General features: G+C 31.2%; 2 protein-coding genes across 2 annotated transcripts; both read left to right on the forward strand.

Annotated features, from left to right (window-relative positions):
• The first annotated feature begins 2,138 nt into the window (after nucleotides 1–2,138).
• il22 (interleukin 22) lies at nucleotides 2,139–6,682 on the forward strand. The gene is made up of 5 exons (XM_056455085.1): nucleotides 2,139–2,411; nucleotides 2,550–2,612; nucleotides 4,740–4,892; nucleotides 5,245–5,313; nucleotides 6,207–6,682. The coding sequence occupies exons 1-5, from the start codon at nucleotides 2,139–2,141 to the stop codon at nucleotides 6,288–6,290; spliced, it is 642 nt and encodes a 213-aa protein (XP_056311060.1). The 3' UTR covers nucleotides 6,291–6,682.
• A 7,186-nt stretch (nucleotides 6,683–13,868) lies between these two features.
• Nucleotides 13,869–18,590, forward strand: il26 (interleukin 26). Its single transcript, XM_056455086.1, has 5 exons — nucleotides 13,869–14,040; nucleotides 14,125–14,175; nucleotides 15,395–15,526; nucleotides 15,604–15,678; nucleotides 17,848–18,590. Exons 1-5 carry the CDS (start codon nucleotides 13,894–13,896, stop codon nucleotides 17,950–17,952), a joined length of 510 nt encoding a protein of 169 aa, XP_056311061.1. The 5' UTR covers nucleotides 13,869–13,893; the 3' UTR covers nucleotides 17,953–18,590.
• The last annotated feature ends 1,007 nt before the right edge of the window (nucleotides 18,591–19,597 follow it).

Raw genomic sequence — 19,597 nt, forward strand, 5'->3', positions numbered from 1 at the left:
TTTTTAAAAATACAATAAATACACTATAGCTTTACGTTCAGTCTCTTCTGTTCATTCTCAGCAGTTGCATAAATTGTTGTGTTCATTTAGCTTATGCGTAAATTCTACTCTTCGCTCTTGACATTGCTGGGGACATACATCAGCACACGAATTGAACAGCACAAATTATGTTTAGCGCTTTTAAGAACATGAATAAAATACAAAATAATATAAAATAAACACTTAATATTACAAATAACAATCCTGTCCCATGCTGCAAAAGTCAAATGACATGATTTTACTGCAGTCTGGCTTTACAGGAGTTATGAATGTAGTGAAATTTAGAGAAGTATGTGACACAATATCCAGATTATTGTTTTTCATAATCATGGAGGGCAAAATCGAACTGAATTTTAATTAATTACACTTCCTTGGTGCACGTGTAGGTTAAGAGTTGACGGAGCATTACTTTATTTTGAATGTAAATTACTTAAATTGCTTAAATTATTAGTCAGGATATTTCAGTAATTGGTTGATATTGGTGGGGACATATCTCCTCCGTCCATGCCAATTCTACGCCCTTGTGCGTGGGCCTGTTTCTGAATGTAAAGCAAATTTTACATATGAACACTTCCCAGCAGGCACAGAATGTCAACATGACGCCAGATTGACGTTGTAACCCAACGTCGTGGGACGCTGCATTTTGTTTGGAAATGAAAATTAGGTTGATGTCAAAAACCAACATCGGGGTTACGTCAGTGTCCAACATCACACAGACGTTGCATTTTGGTTCCTTTCCAACACAACCTAAAAAAAAAATAATGATGTTGCAGCTTGATGTTGTGTGGACATTACTAATATAAAGTCTATCAGATGTTGGATTTTGGTTGCCATATTTGACGAATAAATGGCAGTATTTGATGTTAATATGACGATGGTTTAGGATGTTGGCTTGACGTTGGATTTTGGTTGCCATACTTAATGAATAAATGTCAGTATTTGATGGTAATATGATGACGGTTTAGGATGTTGGCTCGACGGTGGTTTTTGGTTGCCATACTTAATGAATAAATGTTAGTATTTGACGTCAATATAACGATGGTTTAGGATGTTGGCTTGACGGTGGATTTTAGTTGCCATACTTGATGAATAAATGCCAGTATTTGACATCAATATGACATTAGTTTAAAATGTTGGCTCGACGTTAAATTTTGGTCACTTTCCAACACAATCTAAAATCAACCAAATATCGATGTCATTTCATGGCATTATTGGACGTCAAAATAACATTGCCCTTCCTTAGAAGCTGGTGACCTGACCTTATGGCATTGTGTGTTTGCTGGGTTTATTCAGGATTATTAAATCAGTGACTCTTATGAACCAGTTCTTGAAATGAAGTGTTTCAAAACTCAGGATTTTACCTGCTTGCATCAGTAACTATATAATGAACCTTATGGACTCAACAAATTAACATATGACTTAAAGTTTATTTTAGCCAATTTGCTTTAATTGCGACTATTTAAAAATGAATGAATGTTTTCCTTTTTAAATGTAATTAAAACTAATTTTTGTTTTTGAACAAAGTAATAAATCATAAAACGTATCCACACAACTGCTATGAAGGAAGAACATGCACAAATAGTTGCGGATGTTTGAATATGACGTCTGTAAATTACACAACTTTCATAATTGCATAATTATACACATTATCTCAGTTACTATTGTCTAGCTTGACGTAATGAACACAATCAGATGCGTTAGTTCTTTATTGCAGTTTTCCTTATTACACTCGTCACTTCCACAAACACTCCGTCTTTTTGCGCCTCTGTTTGTTTTATGATGCAACGCTTTCTCTGATGCCATAAAGCATCTTCTTAAACAAGGAAAAAGTAATTGACAAGTTTCCTGGCAACATCAAAGGAAAAGAACGGCACATAAAGTTATTTCTGGAGCGCACTAATTAATATTATTCGGGGAAATTCACAGGAAGTTTGTCCACTTGACACTTCACCAATCCTGCGTCCTTATTGCAGCTCATTACTGGACGCTTTATTTCTTGTCACACAATATGCGGTGCGAATTTCCGATGCTATCATAACAGTCAGCGAATATGAAGCATGCATTGAGATCCGCTGACCCAATAAACTCAGGTGCAGAGGATGGGGGATTACGCCAAAGGTGAAGAGACTACCACAGTGACGTATAGGCACGATATAAAAGCTCTAGAGCCACAAGATGCACTACAAATCTCCACATCGAGGAACAAGAGTCTACATAAGAGGACAGATACCCGAATCCACTCGTCTACCTGCGATATGAAGTGCTTTACTCTTCTTGCCTTGCTGTGCTCGTGCTTTTTGAGCGGATGCGCGCGCCCCACTCCATTGGATAGCTCAGCCACCTGGAACGACCTCGCTGCGATGACTGATACAGTACGTTTACTTCATCTCATGTGGCTGTGTGACACAATGTCTGCAATGTTAGATGTGTTACGATTAAAATGTATGGTTATATGTTTAGCTTACACTGAAATTGCAGTGTGTAACATTCGTACATTAATTTTCACACAGGCACGAAATGAAGACGATCACGAAACACGACTGCTTCCATATTTCTCCCACGATATGCTGCAAGTATGTGTGATGGGAAACCAAATCTATCTATCTATCTATCTATCTATCTATCTATCTATCTATCTATCTATCTATCTATCTATCTATCTATCTATCTATCTATCTATCTATCTATCTATCTATCTATCTATCTATCTATCTATCTATCTATCTATCTATCTATCTATCTATCTATCTGTAATTGCTGTAAAAAGAAAATAGTTACTTAAAAAAGTGAGTAAACCCATTGAAACTTGGAACTGTTAAGTTGACTTAACTTAATATTTCATGTAAACCTTGAAGTTATTGATTAACATTAATTCATATGGCTATTAATAGCAATGCAACAGATGCATACATCAATTCAATAACTCAATCAATTCGATAAAGAAAAGCAATTTATGATGTATGTAATGATTTAGTTTACCAGCAATGGTTGTGATTGTTTACTGCCAGCCAATGAAAGTACTTATCTAATAAGAATTAATATATTATTATGATATTAATATATTATTTTAATATTATTATAAGGGATAATTATATGCATCAACTCAATTATGATTAGTAATAACTCTGTACTTATTCTTTTGCTACTACACTGAAAAAAAAACTGTCTTAATTTTTTAGTTGAACTAAATTAACTTTTTCAGTTATCTCAACTTATATCAATCAAACTGACTCAAACTATTCAGTTAAACTTTGCATAACTGAGAAAAATTTAGTTTAAACCTCATTAACTTACTAAAATAGCTCTTATGTCCAGTGTAGGGTTCGAATTTATGATTATTTTATGTAGCACCGTTGTCCTGCGAGACACAACATTTTGTTTCTCTGTATGTCCACACATGTAGTGGAATGATAATAAAGCTCGAATTGACTTTAAAATTAGTTAAAGTAACATAACAATGTGTATCATTACATTTACATTACTTTTATCATCAACTAACTAGCAATTGTTGACATTAATTGCACTAGTCCTTGCATACAAATTTAATAATAATCTTTTCAAAGTAAGTGCGTTTCAATCAAGTGGTTAGAGTGGTTGACTGTAGTATTGGTTACCTAGTAACCAACAGTAAACAAGGTAATGGAGTGTTGTAGGGGTAATGTTCGCTATACGCCAAATGAGTTTCCATCTCCCATTATTCACATTAACTCTATTTTGCACAATTTAAGGAATTTTTATTTAAAATTTGGGTTTCCATCACTCATTTCTCATGCGATACTTCACAATGTGCTTTAACACTGGGTTATGGAAACCCATGTAGCTACTGTCTATTAGGCAGAATTCGGTATAAGATTCTGATTGTATGATAAATACAGTAACTACTAGTAACTATAGTAATAAATATAGGTAACCTTGGATAAATATTTCACGATATCACAATATTGTGATAACTGCTCTAAATATGTTCTTTTTTAATGTCTGGAAAAAACAACTTTTTTCTACATTGAACACAATATATTTATTTTAAGAAGCATTTAAAATGTTTTGGAACAGTAAACATGTCAGGCTACATAATTAAAATAAATCATTGACTTCTGCTGTCTTCATTAGCTTCAAAAACACATTGCTTTGCAACTTAATATTTGTATATCTTTCTTTTCTTTGGATATAAAGTAAGCCACTGCAGTGTTCAGGCCTATAGCATGCTTGGATGTTGGTGTATGAGCCATTTGTTTTCCAGAATCATGGGCTGACACCAGTATATTTGATCTGCAAGGTCCTTTTCTGCTGGAGACACGACTGCCTTAAAAAGTTAAATAAAATAGTCGTAAAAAACCAAAACAAAAAAATGAGCATATACCGCAGAAATGGTATAACAGAAGATTTAAGCGGTTTTAAAACCTTGACTTTTACAAACCACGTTAAACTTTGAAACCATCTCCCCATGCCTACTGTCTTTGCTGTCTATGCATCAGTTGTTCAGAGAAATGCATAGCAATTAGAAGCTAATAACTGAAACCAACAAAATAAAAGTTTGCTTTAAGTCGTAGCTTAAGACAATAGAACAGATATTTGGAGTTGAGTATTAATGATTAATGTAATAACCATTCATTTTTGATTGGATTGTAGTGATTTCTTACTTGTATCTATTAAAAGTTCAGCATTTTGATGATGGTCTTGTCTCCTCATCTCTGTTTCAGGAAGAAGGTTCCTGCTGCATCAATGCCAGAATTCTGAAGTATTATGTAAATCATGTCTTGGAATCAGACGAGCACACGGATATGAAATACCCAATGATTCGCAGTGTGAGGGAGGGTCTGCACAGAGTCGAGCAAGAACTGCAGAATCACTGTGTAAGTGTTTGGAAACTCTTTGATCACTCCCACATGACAAAAAATACTATAGTTATTTATATATTATACTGTATATATCATAGGAGTTGCAACACTTTGTTAATGAATGCTCAAGTACACAGTAGTATTAAAGAGTGAGTTGATAAACTGTTATAAATACACTTTCAATTTTGATAAAGCAAACTGAGATGTAATGCAGTACTATATTTAGGATATATTTATGATGTTGTAGAAATCTATGGTATTATTTGTTTATATTACTATAGTTGTTGTTACCATGGTTCAAAATCAGTATAGTATTTAAGTTACCTTTCTGTTGTTTACTAACTAACTATTGTGTTTTTTTTAACAGATACACGACTACTCCAGCCATCCGCTTGTGAAGCAGTTCAAGAGAAACTATCATGCCAGTGCAATTATGGTAATTAAGGTTTTTATTTACAGTAAAGTGCAAAAATCTTAGGCCACAGTTATATTTGTTGTTTTAGTGAAGGTATAATTACATTATATATTACTTCTTATTCTCTTTATTGAATTACAAACAGAAACTATGCGTTTTAGATACATTTTTATGTCTAATTGTTTAAGACATGAAATAAAGAGTTGGATATAGATGGAAAAATGAATAAAAAATACTGGAATTTCTGTCTGGGTTTGATCTGCATTTCTGCCAGAGCTGTTGTCAATATTGCCTGAATTGATGGGATTGTGAATGCGTAAGAGTACAGACAGGTTATAATTCATTGTTTAATTCCTACTAGAAAGCACCTAATTTGTAATAGTTTTATTTATTCAGAATGAAAATGATTCCAAACACACTGCTAACGTATTGAAATCATGTTTTTGAGAGAAAAGACAGTCATGAAATGGCCTCCAGAGTCCAGACCTGAATATTATGTACAGTATGTACAGGCAGTAAAAGATTCACCTGAAGAGAAAAAGAAAGATAGAACTTGCTAAATCTAAGGAAGAACTTAAGGAAGAGCAATGCTGAAAGATACTTAATATGACATAGCCCATAATTTCAGAAAAGACTTAACAAAAAGCTGCTGCTTGGTGCTGAAGAGGTCCTGTTAAACACAGACTTTTGATGCTAGTCTTTTGATTACAGAAGTAATTTTGTTCTGAATATTGTGGTTATATTTTCTCTTAGTATATTATAGTTCGCCCAAAAGTAATGACCCTGCACTTGCTCCATACCTTTTAGATAGAGCTGGTGGTAGCCAAAGACTTTTGCACAGTACTATATACTGCAACAAAACAGTAAGTGTTCCTGTGGAGAAATTTGACCGTCTGTTTGTTTTTATTCTTCAGGATTTGGCGGCAGCCCGTAACAAAGCAATCGGAGAGACCAATACTCTCTACCACTACCTCTTTGAGTCCTGCACTCCAAAATGATTCCCTTCAGCAGTATTGCAATATTTTTTTATATTCAAAGAATTATTTATTATGCATTTATTTATTTAAAATATTTATTGAATGTTCTATTGACTTCTACAAACGGCATGAAAACTGTGCTTTCATGCTATGTGTCGTAAGGTCACACTCATGAGTCGTGGCCATTGTTGTGACTGACTTGGGCTAAATGTTCCTAAGACAGACCACTGTAAAGTAAATGCATCGTAAAAGCATTTTTAAGTCGTTTTGGGGAAAATGAAGGATCTGATTATTTAATATTATTGAATCTAATTTATTTTTGCAGTACCTAAATGTGTCAATTCGCAAAATGTGTAGCAGATGTTTGTTTGTTAGTTTTATTTAAATAAAGTGCAATTTCATATTTCTCACAAGACCGTTTCTGCTCTTTTTAATATCATAAAGGTTTCATTTGAACAACTCAATCCCATACTGTGAAGTTTAACTGTTATATTTCCTTATAGACTAAGTAGGTGTTGAAACATCCTCTAGTGAGCAAGACTAGTTAGCAATGTCATTAAGATTGCCTGTTTGATTTGAACATAATCACACATATATATGTTTTTATTATATGTGTGTAGATTATATATACATGATTCCCTCACTTCTTGAAAGTACTTGAATTTTAGACATATAGATTGAAAGCCTAGAAAGTACTTAAAACATACACAAGGTCTTGAAAGTCTGTGAATTAAATTAGAAATTAAATTTGTTTACAAAAAAAGATTCATTCATTCATATTCCTTCAGCTTAATCCCTTTATTCATCAGGGGTCGCCACAGACGAATGAACCACCAACTTATCCAGCATATGTTTTACGCAGCGGATGCCCTTCCAGCTGCAACCCAGTACTGGGAAACACCCATACACTCTCACATTCACACACATACACTACGGCCAATTTAGTTTATTCAATTCACCTATGCGCTTGTAAGGCGGCTTCCGGGTCTAAGCACTCTATCAAAATATATGGGGAGACTCGTCAAATGGTAATAATAAACATTTACAAAGCAATGTTTTACTTTGGAAAATTACGATTGCAATATGTATATCCATGCCTAATATCTGATGGCCAGATAGTACTTTATTTTTATATAAATTGTTAAAATATTGATGTCTGTGATGCAGCAAGTCCAGAGACTGTTGTGTACACCATGATTTGATATAAAATTTACTTTAATGTGTGATAGGACTAAAAGGGGGTCATAAACTAACATTTTCTCAGTTCAAATGAGTAGCGGCTTGGACCCGGAAACAGTATTCCATACATCACTGATATGTCATGACTTAACAAGCGGATAGCGTACGTCTTCAGACCGTGGGGGAAACTGGAGCACCCAGAGAAAACCCACGCCAACACGGGGAGAACATGAAGACTTCACACAGAAATGCCAACTGACCCAGCCAGGACTCTGGGACATAGCGACCTTCTTGCTATGTGACGACAGTGCTAACCACTGAGCCACCGTGTCGCCCAAAAGAGAAATTTAAAAATCTTAAGTTTAAATCTTGTAGAAGAGCTATGATGAAAAAATTGACATTTTATTAATATTTCAGAGCTGAATATTACTAGTATTGAACTCAACTAATTTTTATTAAAGTTCTTTAAACATGACTTTAAAACTGCCTCTATTTTTTAAAATGACACCTTCAAAACATCATCTTTACACTGAAAAAAACATGTCTGCAAAATTGTTGCAAACCATTTAAATGTGTTGAATTTAAACAAACAAATTAAATTTAGCAATGTTCAACTTGCTTTGTCTGTTTAAATTCAGCCCAAATAAATTGTTTACAACCACTTAACTTAAAAAAATGAGTAAATCCAAGGAATCACCTTTAAATATTTTCAGTTTTTTGAAGTTTTTCAGTGTACATGGCATTTTAATTTAATATTAAGTGTAAGTGAAATGTTAAATACAGTAAGGGCCTTTCATGGCGCTATATATATGCTGGTGTTTGAATTACAAAGGTGCTTGATTTTAAATTATTTGTGCTTTATAAAGTCCTTGAATCTGCTGTTTATGAAATAGTGGGAACCCTGTATGTAAGTTAAATCTTTAACAACACACGCTTAATAAATGTACTATTATTTATGTATCATTACCAGAAGAACAAATTAAGATTTATGATTAAATATTACAAACAGTTTGTATAATATTAATACAATTAAGGGAATATGTAACATATTGGGGTTTATTTTGACCCCTGAAGATTTTTTATTATTATTATTGTTGTTATTATTATTATTGTTATTATTATTATTATTTTTATTATTATTATTTTTTTTACATTTTAATAAATTAAACTAATTACATTAATTGGATATTTACATTATTTGGATATTTTATAGAGCACCTTTTAATAAAATTATCCTGAAATTATATTAATATCAAATACATTGGTGAAATATGTTTAGCCTTTTTTTTTTACAAATCTCACATTCTTGGACTGAATTTGCTGATAAACATGAATGTATATGCTAACCATTGCAGCATGATATACAGTTATGGAATTTCTATATTTCTATATGGAACTTCCATTATGGAATAGTTTTTGTAAATATGAGCAAAGAGTGATAAGGTAAAATAAATAATGATATATTCTTTTTAATTGTAATTTTTAAAAAGCACAAAAATATAAACCTTCATTGAAATAAACAGTTAAGAGACAAGGAAATTTTAATTTTTAAATAAAGGATTTTGTCCAATAACGATATATATAAAATAACATATGCATTTAAACTTCTAGAAAGTTTCGATTAATATACGCAAAGTACAATCCCATTCATATTTACATTTTTCAACTCAGCACAGGAACATGAAACTGTCCAGCCATGACTTCTTGTTTCACATGAATGTAAATATGAGGAAGCACAATAGCCAAATTATGTTAAAACAACATCAGCACTGAAAAATTCTATTTCCACCACCATTCAGAAGTTCCAATCAAATGGGGTGTTAGAAACTTTGAGTTGTATATCCTTTGTCTATATTGTCTAAATCTCATTGTGAGGAGAAGATTTTAAATGACAAAATACATGTCACAGAGAACTGCAGAAACTGTTTGTCTTTTAGTCAGAAGGCTTCAAACAATGTCTGACACCACATGTAACAAAGACAACATCTGCATTCATTTAGAAACAAACTCCAGCATATTTAGTTGTGGGCACTAATAAACAATAAAAAAAGAAACAAAAACTGACCTATCGGGAGAAGGTTTGCACAATGTATTGATAAAAAGGATGTCAACAATTATCGCCAATGTGTATGGGGGAAAAACATAATTTCAAAATGAGACTTTCACCTATTTTAATAGTTTCACTTCAAGGAACTGTTAAATTTTGTGTTAATTTTTATGAATGAAATATGCAGATTAATTTTCAAAAAGGTGCCAATACTTTTGCCCACACCTGTATATGGTACATACTGTAAATAATTTAAAATGTCATAGAATTTCTTCATTTTTAATTAATTAAAAGGAGTAAATGCTCAAAGTAGCATTCTAAACTTGAGAAGTTGCTTAGCAGATACAATATGGTTTTAAGCAGATTTGAAAAAATATATTATGAAAGTTAACCTCCTTAATGTCATTTACTTCTGCATTCTTTAAATTTTAAAGGTCCGTACTGGCCTAATAACCCCATAAGTGGTTCCGTTCTCTCATCAGTTGGAATAACTTTTGCATAGATTATCATAAAGACAATTTTCTTTTTTCCTATGATTACTGACATGTGCAGGAACCAACAAAGTTAAACACAGCAACCTCGACCACACTAAAAGGTACTAAAAGGTACACTTTCAAGTCTGAGTTACCAAAAAAAGGCGCCTTTTTTGGGGGGGGGGGGGGGGGGGGGTTAAAATACAAATATTTTAATTACTTTCAACAGTGTTGATGATACTAAACTTTTGCATTTACACCTTTGCATGTGGATTTGGGAAGCTTTTTAATTTGGGTGGGCAAAATCCAACACAATCTCACGGCAATTCGTAACTTTTTGATTTAGTGGCTAATTCGTACGAATTCGTACGATCTAACTCGTACAATTTAGTACGATTTGCTTATCCGCCAATGACGGTTGGGTTTATGGGTGGGGTTAGGTGCCACGCCTCCTTTTTAAAATCGTACAATTTCATACGACTGAACTCGTACGAATTCGTACGAATTAGCCACTAAACTGTCAAAACGTAAAATACTTATATTTTCTCGTGAGATCAGGCTGGCAAAATCCAGGCGGAAACCCCAAAATGGCACTTGACTTTAAGAGGTTAAATACAATAACATAGCAATTTTAAGATCCGAACATCAATTCTATCTCACGCTAATTCGTAACTTTTTGATTTAGTGGCTAATATGTATGAATTTGTACGATTTAATTCATACATTTTAGCAAGATTTACTCATCCTTTAATGACTGTCGAGGTTTGGTGCCATGCCTCCATTTAAAAATCGTACATTTTCATATCACCGAACATGTATTAGCCACTAAACTGACAAAACGTTAAATAGTTAAATAAATAGAGTCAGTTTTGGGTTAAGATGCAACACTATCAGCAAATTTTTATTTTTTACTTATAATTTTAGATTATATTATACATGTAATTGTATTTATTATAATTTCTTTTTAAAATTCTACTTTTTGTATTAATATTATATGTTAGGCACCTAGGGTCTGAAAGTAACGCAATTTCGATTCTCTGTACGTTCTGTACATGTAGTTGAATTGACAATAAAGCTGACTTTGACTTTGAAAAAAACTCTATCTTTATGTTTACAATAGGTCATAAATGGGACAGTACTCTTTAAACAACAACTTTGCGCCCCTAAAATGTGCATAACTTGGAGTAATAATATGTGCCCTTAGAATTTCAACAGGCATCGTAACTGCTTATTTGACCATTGTGCATAAGTTATTATTAAAACCAGGAAATCAGAACTCAAAAAGAGACAATTTATCCAAATGAATAAGTCAAATTAGTCAATGTTTTTCTTTTTCTTTAGTGGCGAATTTGGTTCAAATATGTCTACTAATGCTTCTACAATATTTGCATTTTATCCCTGAAAGTTGAGCAGCAGTTTATTAGCACAAAATCTATAGCGGTGAAAAAGTAGCATTTAGCACATCCTTGAATAATCACTTAAATAGTTTTTTGTATGTGCACATTGTTTACATTAGTAATGCATCCCCCCAAAAAAGTATTCCCACGTCAATGTACAACCCTCAGTTATGCGGTTTGAAATTCCCAGGAAGGAATTTCAACATAAATACAAAGCTTTACCCTGAAAAAAGCCTGTGGTAAACACAGAGAAAAATGGAGGAATATACATGAATGGCTTGGGGATGTAGACTTTCGTATTTCCTCATGCCAGTTGTGTAACTATTTAACAGCCACACGCAAACAAACAAAAGCGAAAGTTACCAAAAATAGCACATATTATAATACACTGTGGGTATTTTTGGCTTCACCTCTGTTATCAGATCTTGTGGGAAGCTTCGTTCATATTGAATCGTGACTCAGTTGAGTCGAGTCATCTTAGATGTGCTCTGATCAAACCAGTGTTCCTTCAGTGAAGGCACGCTTTGAATGAACTTCCTTTCACACCTTCTCTGACTCAAATGTTCACGGTTGACTATTGGTATTTTAATACTGTGGCAGCTTTTGAGAACCCTTTTCTGGGTCAGGTGAAGATCTTTGCTTAGTCTTTATGTATGTACTGACCTGGTTTGAGAAGGTGGTTAAGTCTTTAGGAAGAAGGGGTAATATTTTGGTAATCCGTGTTTCAGTAAATGTCAGTAATCATGTATGTTGTTCCTAAGCTTTGCACTATTTGCACTCTATACAACCTCCAATTTTTACTTTAACCAGAACAATTTGTACTTGAAATGACACACATTTTAGTAGTTTTGATGGTTTAAGTAAACAACTCAGCAATATTAAAGGACTTTGTAAAACCAGGTCATTTAGATTTTATCATTTTTTGTGGTACATATAATATTATAAACAGGGAACTCATATAATATGCAGCATAATAGAAAGATAATACATTTCCATTCAACTTTTTGGCAAAAAAATAAATAAATACAACATTTAAACTAAAATGTATATATTTTTATGTTTACGTTGAACTTTTCCACTTTATTTTTTCCCTCATAACATGTAAATTTGGGTGTGCTATGTTTTGGATCATGCTCTTAAGTTATTTTGTTTAATTAGCCGTAATTGTGGCATTGGTGCTGGCTATTCTAATATATATATATATATATATATATATATATATATATATATATATATATATATATATATATATATATATATATATATATATATATATATATATATATATATATATATATATTAGATTAGCCAGCACCAATGCCACAATTACGGCTAATATATATATATATATAGGTGTATATATATAGGTGTACAGTATATTATCCTATAGAAAATAGAAATTTAAAACATAGATCTGTGAGGGGTGTGTCATAATTAAAAATTATTTAGGTTTTAATTTTGAATTAATTTTGATTCAAATATTGAATTATGGTACGCATATAAGTTTTCATTGGTTAACATTGGAATATGAATTAACAACTTCTAAAATGTCATCTTAGTTCATGTTAATATGATTTATCATTTAATAATAAATTATTAAAAATCATTTTAACTTGTAATTTATAAAATCACTACAAAGTTTAATTATTAATAACATTATAATTAGCAGTGCAACACATAACAGTGTAATGTTAGTTCTTTTTTGTGACACTATATTACAATGCACATTTTGATGGTCCATTTAAGTATTAGTAGATTGTCTGCTTAATATCTGTTGATACTGCTCCTTCAACAGACATTTAATAAGAAACTTTCCAAGAACATGTCAACTTACACTAACCCTAACCCTAACCCCAACCCCAACCCCAACCCCAACCCCAACAGTCCACTTAAAATCTAATGAGAATCAGTTGGCATGTAGATGCAATGTCACTTAAATTCAACAAATGGACTATCAAAATTAAGTGTGAACCAGTAAATTATTCATAATAAAGTGAAAATCCTTAACCAAACCCTAATTCTTACCATAAATCTGTTATTTATTAATATTCCTTCAATGTACAATTACACTGTAGCAAGGATGGAGTCAGAAAAAGTAATAAAACAGTAATAAGGGTGTAAATACAGTACATTAATATTCTACAAAGCTTTGCGTCATTCAGTGCAGTTTAAAATATTCTCACAGCAATAGCGAAACATCAAAGGAAACACTGTAGGTTTGACTGCATCACGACACTTTATTTTTTTCGCTCTCGCAACCTATTTCACAGCGTCCAGTAATTGATATACAAATCATTTTTCTCGATGAACTCGGAAACCCACAAAAACCAGCAGGTAAACCACAGGAAAAAACAAGGGCAAAGCCATGAATATAATCATGAATATATAAGCCTTCAGCAAGAAACTCCACCATGGCTGGAATTTTTTTTTTCTGACAAAGGATGGAGCTATAAAAGCTATGAATGTGGCTGCTAGTTTAAAGCACAGTGAGCCACTGTACAGACTGTACCATACAATACTGATCCAGGATGAGGATTCTAATACTGTTTGCTCTTTGTGCTCTTCTGTACTGGTCTGAGGGCCACAAGCAGGAGGAATGTTTGAAGCGGGAAATCCGGCTACCTATGATTAGGGAAATGCTCAGTATGTCCCAGGACATCCATAAATCCCTGCCGGTAAGTATCTCTTTACATTTGTGGATTACAGGTAGAATATGTGCCATTATGAAGGTGACAATAGTCAATGGTCTTTTGTTGCAGAGGGACAATAAACCCTTCCATCGGATATTGGGGAAACTTAAAAAGTGCAAGGTAAGATAATAGCTCCATTTTATTTATTTTAACACCTAAACTTGTAAAGAGCATTTTATCGAGACATATAGATTACAATAATAATAACTTTAATTATTAATATATGTATATAATTGTTATAAATGGATGTGCTTCAAATGTTGACTGACTAATGTGCAAATAAAATATAATTGTGCCATTTCTTTGTATTTTTATATAAACAAAATGATATTTTCCAAGAATATGCCACAATTTGTTATTTTTTGGGGCAGGTTGTTACAGTAAGAACCTGATGTATACATTTATACTGTTAAAGACAAAACAAAAGAATAAAATAACAAGTAAATAATTGCTTTGTTAGAGAGACATCATTTTCCCAATCAATGAAATGTAAATGAAATGTAAATCTAACTTACCCCAAGCTCACTTTTGACTTGTCTTCTAAATAAATAAATGAATGAATAAATAAGTAAATAGATAGATGAATAAATTAATAAATAGATGAATACATTTATAAATAGATTAATGAATAAATAAATAAAAATATAAATAAATAGAGTAATAAATAAATAAATAGATGAATAAATAAATAAATAAATAAATAAGTAAATAGATAGATGAATAAATTAATAAATAGATGAATACATTTATAAATAGATAATGAATAAATAAATAAAAATATAAATAAATAGAGTAATAAATAAATAAATAGATGAATAAATAAATAAATAAATAAATGAATAAATAATTAAATAGATGAATAAATAAATAAATAAATAAATAAATAAATAAATACATGAATAAATAAATAAATAAATAGATGAATAAATAAACAAATAAATTAATAAAAGATTTATGAATAAATAAATAGATGAATAAATAAATAAATAGATGAATAAATTAATAAATAGATAAATAAACAAACAAATAAATAAATAAATAAATGGAGACCACTTGAAAATTCTCATTTTTAGAGCATTTATGTTTATATGTCGAGCAAAACATATTTTTTGCTTTATTAAATGCCTAAAAAAATCCATTTTATACCTAAATTAACTAAAAAGTACCATGTCAGATGTTTCTAGTCGTTTTTAGATGACACAATGTTAACTTCTGAAGAGTTAAATAATCTTTTGCAGAATAACTTGCACTTGTGAGAACTTGCCCCAGTCTCCCTATGTTCATTTGTCATTCCAAGTAACAGTCTACTGAACTAACCAATCTGCACACCTCCTTATAGGAACTGAATGTCCCAGACTTCAAGCGTGTCCTAGAAATCTATGATGAACATGTGTTCGAAAAGATGTGGGATGAACTGCCAACCCAGTTCATTGACTACTTCAAAAGGCTGAAGGGCATAATGCAGAACTGTGTAAGACCTCATGAACATCTAGACATTTGTGAAGTTTACCTGTTGAGTATTTTACTGACTTATTTTCTTTGGCACAGGCGACTGAAGGCAAACCAACCCAGTCCCGCTGCGCAAAAGAGAAGCTTAAAAAATTTGAGCACACGTTGATGAAGGTACGAGACATTCATTTAGATGAACACTCAGATTTATGTCATATGTTCAAGTGTGTCTGTTTGTGTTTGGGTTAAAAATGAATGACTAATGGTTAATTTTCTTTAAAATCAAATACCATTAAATCAATAGTAATAACTGTAGTTGGGTAGATAACCATGCCACTGTGATTAGTGCTGGGCCTGATATTAATGTATATAAAATGGCAATAAAATTTATATCAGTAACAAGAACAAGCTCTGGACTTTTTACCTTTATATAAATCTAAAAGCCAATCACACTGCAGAAATGTGCAACAATAGGAATCTAGAAGTGTGCTGATATTACACCAAATTTTTGGCGGCCAAAAATAGGTTATGCTATTTAATGGACCCTCTAATTTTTGTGGCTTCGGTCATTGTTGGGATACTCTCTTAAATATGGAAGCACTGACATCTGATATTGAAATATATTTCGTTATTGTTCAATAAGAAAAAAAATCATCGAGATTAACTTTTGTCATATCGTCCAGCCCTAACTGGGTTTTTTCAATATTTACCTTAAATTTCTATTCCAAACATCTGTGAACGTTTGTTGGATCAGACAATCGCACACAGATATCAGCCAATGACAGACATCGCAACAATAATCAAACAATGAATATTGCAAGAGATCAGTTGTAATCGCTTTCAATCTATATAACAATTTTTTAACATACTTTAAAAATGGCTAATTTTATTGGCCATATCACATAAAGAATATAATGCACACCTCTCCTGTGATGATTTAAATCATGTATTAAAAATTATTTTTATTATAAAAGTCCTGATATTATAATCAATATAGAAAAAAGTCATGAAGGTGATTTTTTTTGTTTCATAGGATTTATTGTTATCATATATATATATATATATATATATATATATATATATATATATATATATATATATATATATATATATATACAATAAATATAGTTTATATATATATACATATATATATATATATATATATATATATATATATATATATATACATACATTAAATATAGTTTATATATATATATATACATACATTAAATATAGTTTATATATATATATATATATATATATATATATATATATATATATATATACATACATTAAATATAGTTTATATATATATATATATATATATATACATTAAATATTGTTTATATATATATATATATATATATATATATATATATATATATATACATACATTAAATATAGTTTATATATATATATATATATATATATATATATATATATATATATATATATATATATATATATATACATACATTAAATATAGTTTATATATATATATATATATAAAGTAAGTTACATTAAGTGTTAATTAATGTATTAAAAACATTTTAGAAATCAACATTGGATCTTTGTGAGTTCTCCATCTTAAAGGACTCAATAAGGAAAACTATGTTTACTATAAATGTACCACAATCTTGTTCCACTGATTGCTTCAACCTTAAATAACTCTTGCACAATACTAAACCTTAAATACCTCTTTTGCACAATATTCACCTTTAATACCTCTCCAGCACAACATGGTTCAGTCTCATGTAAAAGTACTTGTATAGCTTGTCTTATGTGTATAGTTTAAGTATCTTATAGTATATTTTAGTAATGCATACGTTTTTTTAATAGCTCTTATGTCCAGTGCTGTGTTTGTATTTATGATTAGTTTATGTAGCACCGTTGTCCTGCAAGACATGACATTTTATTCCTCTGCATGTCCACACATGTAGTGGAATGACAATAAAGCCCAACTTGACTTGATCTTGACTAGATAATTGTAACAAGTTTTTGTATTTTTGTACTATAACCCCTGTAGACCACAATTAAGATCAATAAACCTCCTAAACTATCAGATAATGCTAACTTTTTTTTGTCATATTATGCTATAAAATGTCTCTGTGAGTGTGTGTGACCATACATGTTTTATAATTCACCATACAAACCATGTTTTATGATTCAATGCTGGGTAGTCATAACCCAACTTTAAGTTGAATATGAACAAAGCCAAACATTTGGTTAAAAAGCGTTAAACAAATGTTAAGTTTGTACATATTTGACCCAACGTCAAGCATTTTTTTAGACTGTGTCCATGCATTATGATGCATGACTAACTCTCTTTTTTTTCACATGCAGCTTCAGCCAGATGGTAAAACCAAAGCTCTGAGTGAGTTTCACAGTGTTTTGCTGTGGATCAGTTCAGGCATGGACAGAAGAAAAACATACAAGAAGATTCACTAGTTCTTCAGGCGGGCTCAGAGGAACTCAGGATGCAGTCGTGGGGAAAACACATTTCTACACACCCTATAGTTAAGGAATCAGGTTAATTTAACACAAATACCATTGCCAAACCCACATGGACGTGCAGGGTCTTGAGTCATCCAAAAACAAACACTATTACTTCCTCTATCAATTATCAACAGACCGAGCAACAGATTTCCTAGACTGCGACACAAGTCATCAAGTCAAATCCTGTGAATGACCTCAGAAAAAGCCCGATTCTAGTCGAATCCGACTTATCTCAGGGAAGTTGTGATAATATTTCATGTAGCAAAGAAATTACGTGCTTTTTGTTCTTGCACTGACGTTTCAGATATAATGAATTATCCGTTTATTACCATGAAATGTTTTTTAGATTTAAACTGAAGGCATGTTTATTTATTATTTTTAGTTCATTTTCAAATTGGTAATTTATTCTTGATTACTTGGTTGTATTTTTATTATTACTAGTCATTCATTTGAGAAAATGTATTATTTTAATCTATAAATGCCATATTTATGTGTGCCTTATCATTGTATACTGCCAGTGTCACCATTTAAATGCATTTCTCTGAATTGCTGTATATGATGCATTATTGACTGTGAATCTTCAAAATAAATATAAGTTTAAATCGGATTTGAGCTTTCCATTTTGCTTGTGTCTGTTTCCATTACTACACAGCATATCAATGGCTCTCTAGTGCAGACTATAATTGATAAAGCATTGATCTAAATGGTGTTGTCTCTTAATACAGTTCAAGAGGTAAATGTGACTAACATTACTTGGAAAATACAGCATCAAAACTCATTTTAAGCACACTCTGCATGTAAAAACAATTCATGACTACTGACACTGATTATTGGCTCACTCTCACAGAACAGTAAAATATCAGAAAAATGTGGTATTACAGCATTTGTTGCCCTGTAGTCTCAAAATATGTACAGTTTGACACTTCATGAATGTGTATTTAAGCACTTAAATACATGTTGATGTTCAGCTATATAGTATCAAACTGTGTGTACTTTGAGATTGCAGGGCAACAAATACTGTTATATGCATATATATGCACTTTTACAATAAATGTGTGGTACACTAAACAAAAATAGTGTTAAAATGATGGTAGGATTCATTATTTCTGATTTAATTACAGCTCTTGTTTGCAAGATGAGGTATCTGTTCACTGAAATCAATATATATATATATATATATCGATACATATTTGAAATATTGATGATTGACTCTGTTACCTCTACAAAAGCCATAGAGCTTTTCTTTCACATTGATTGGATTTTTTGTGCTACACCATTTTCATATGTCTGTGATCTTTGCATATTTTTAGTAAGCTTTTTACTTGGCTTTATCCTTTAACTTTCAGTTTTCCACTGTTGTTAAAAAACTCCTTCTACCTCATAACATCTTTCTCTTACTCAGTTAAAACACAATGGCTATATGTTGTAAATATGTTTTTTGTGTATATATAGATTGAATGTACAAATCTATTGTATTATGTAAAGTGGCTTCAGGAAGGAGTCATGCAAATAAAAAAAAACATTATTATATTATATTATATTATATTATATTATATTATATTATATTATATTATATTATATTATATTATATTATATT

This window comes from Danio aesculapii, chromosome 4 (genome assembly GCF_903798145.1).
Source record: "Danio aesculapii chromosome 4, fDanAes4.1, whole genome shotgun sequence".
Classification (NCBI taxonomy): domain Eukaryota; kingdom Metazoa; phylum Chordata; class Actinopteri; order Cypriniformes; family Danionidae; genus Danio; species Danio aesculapii.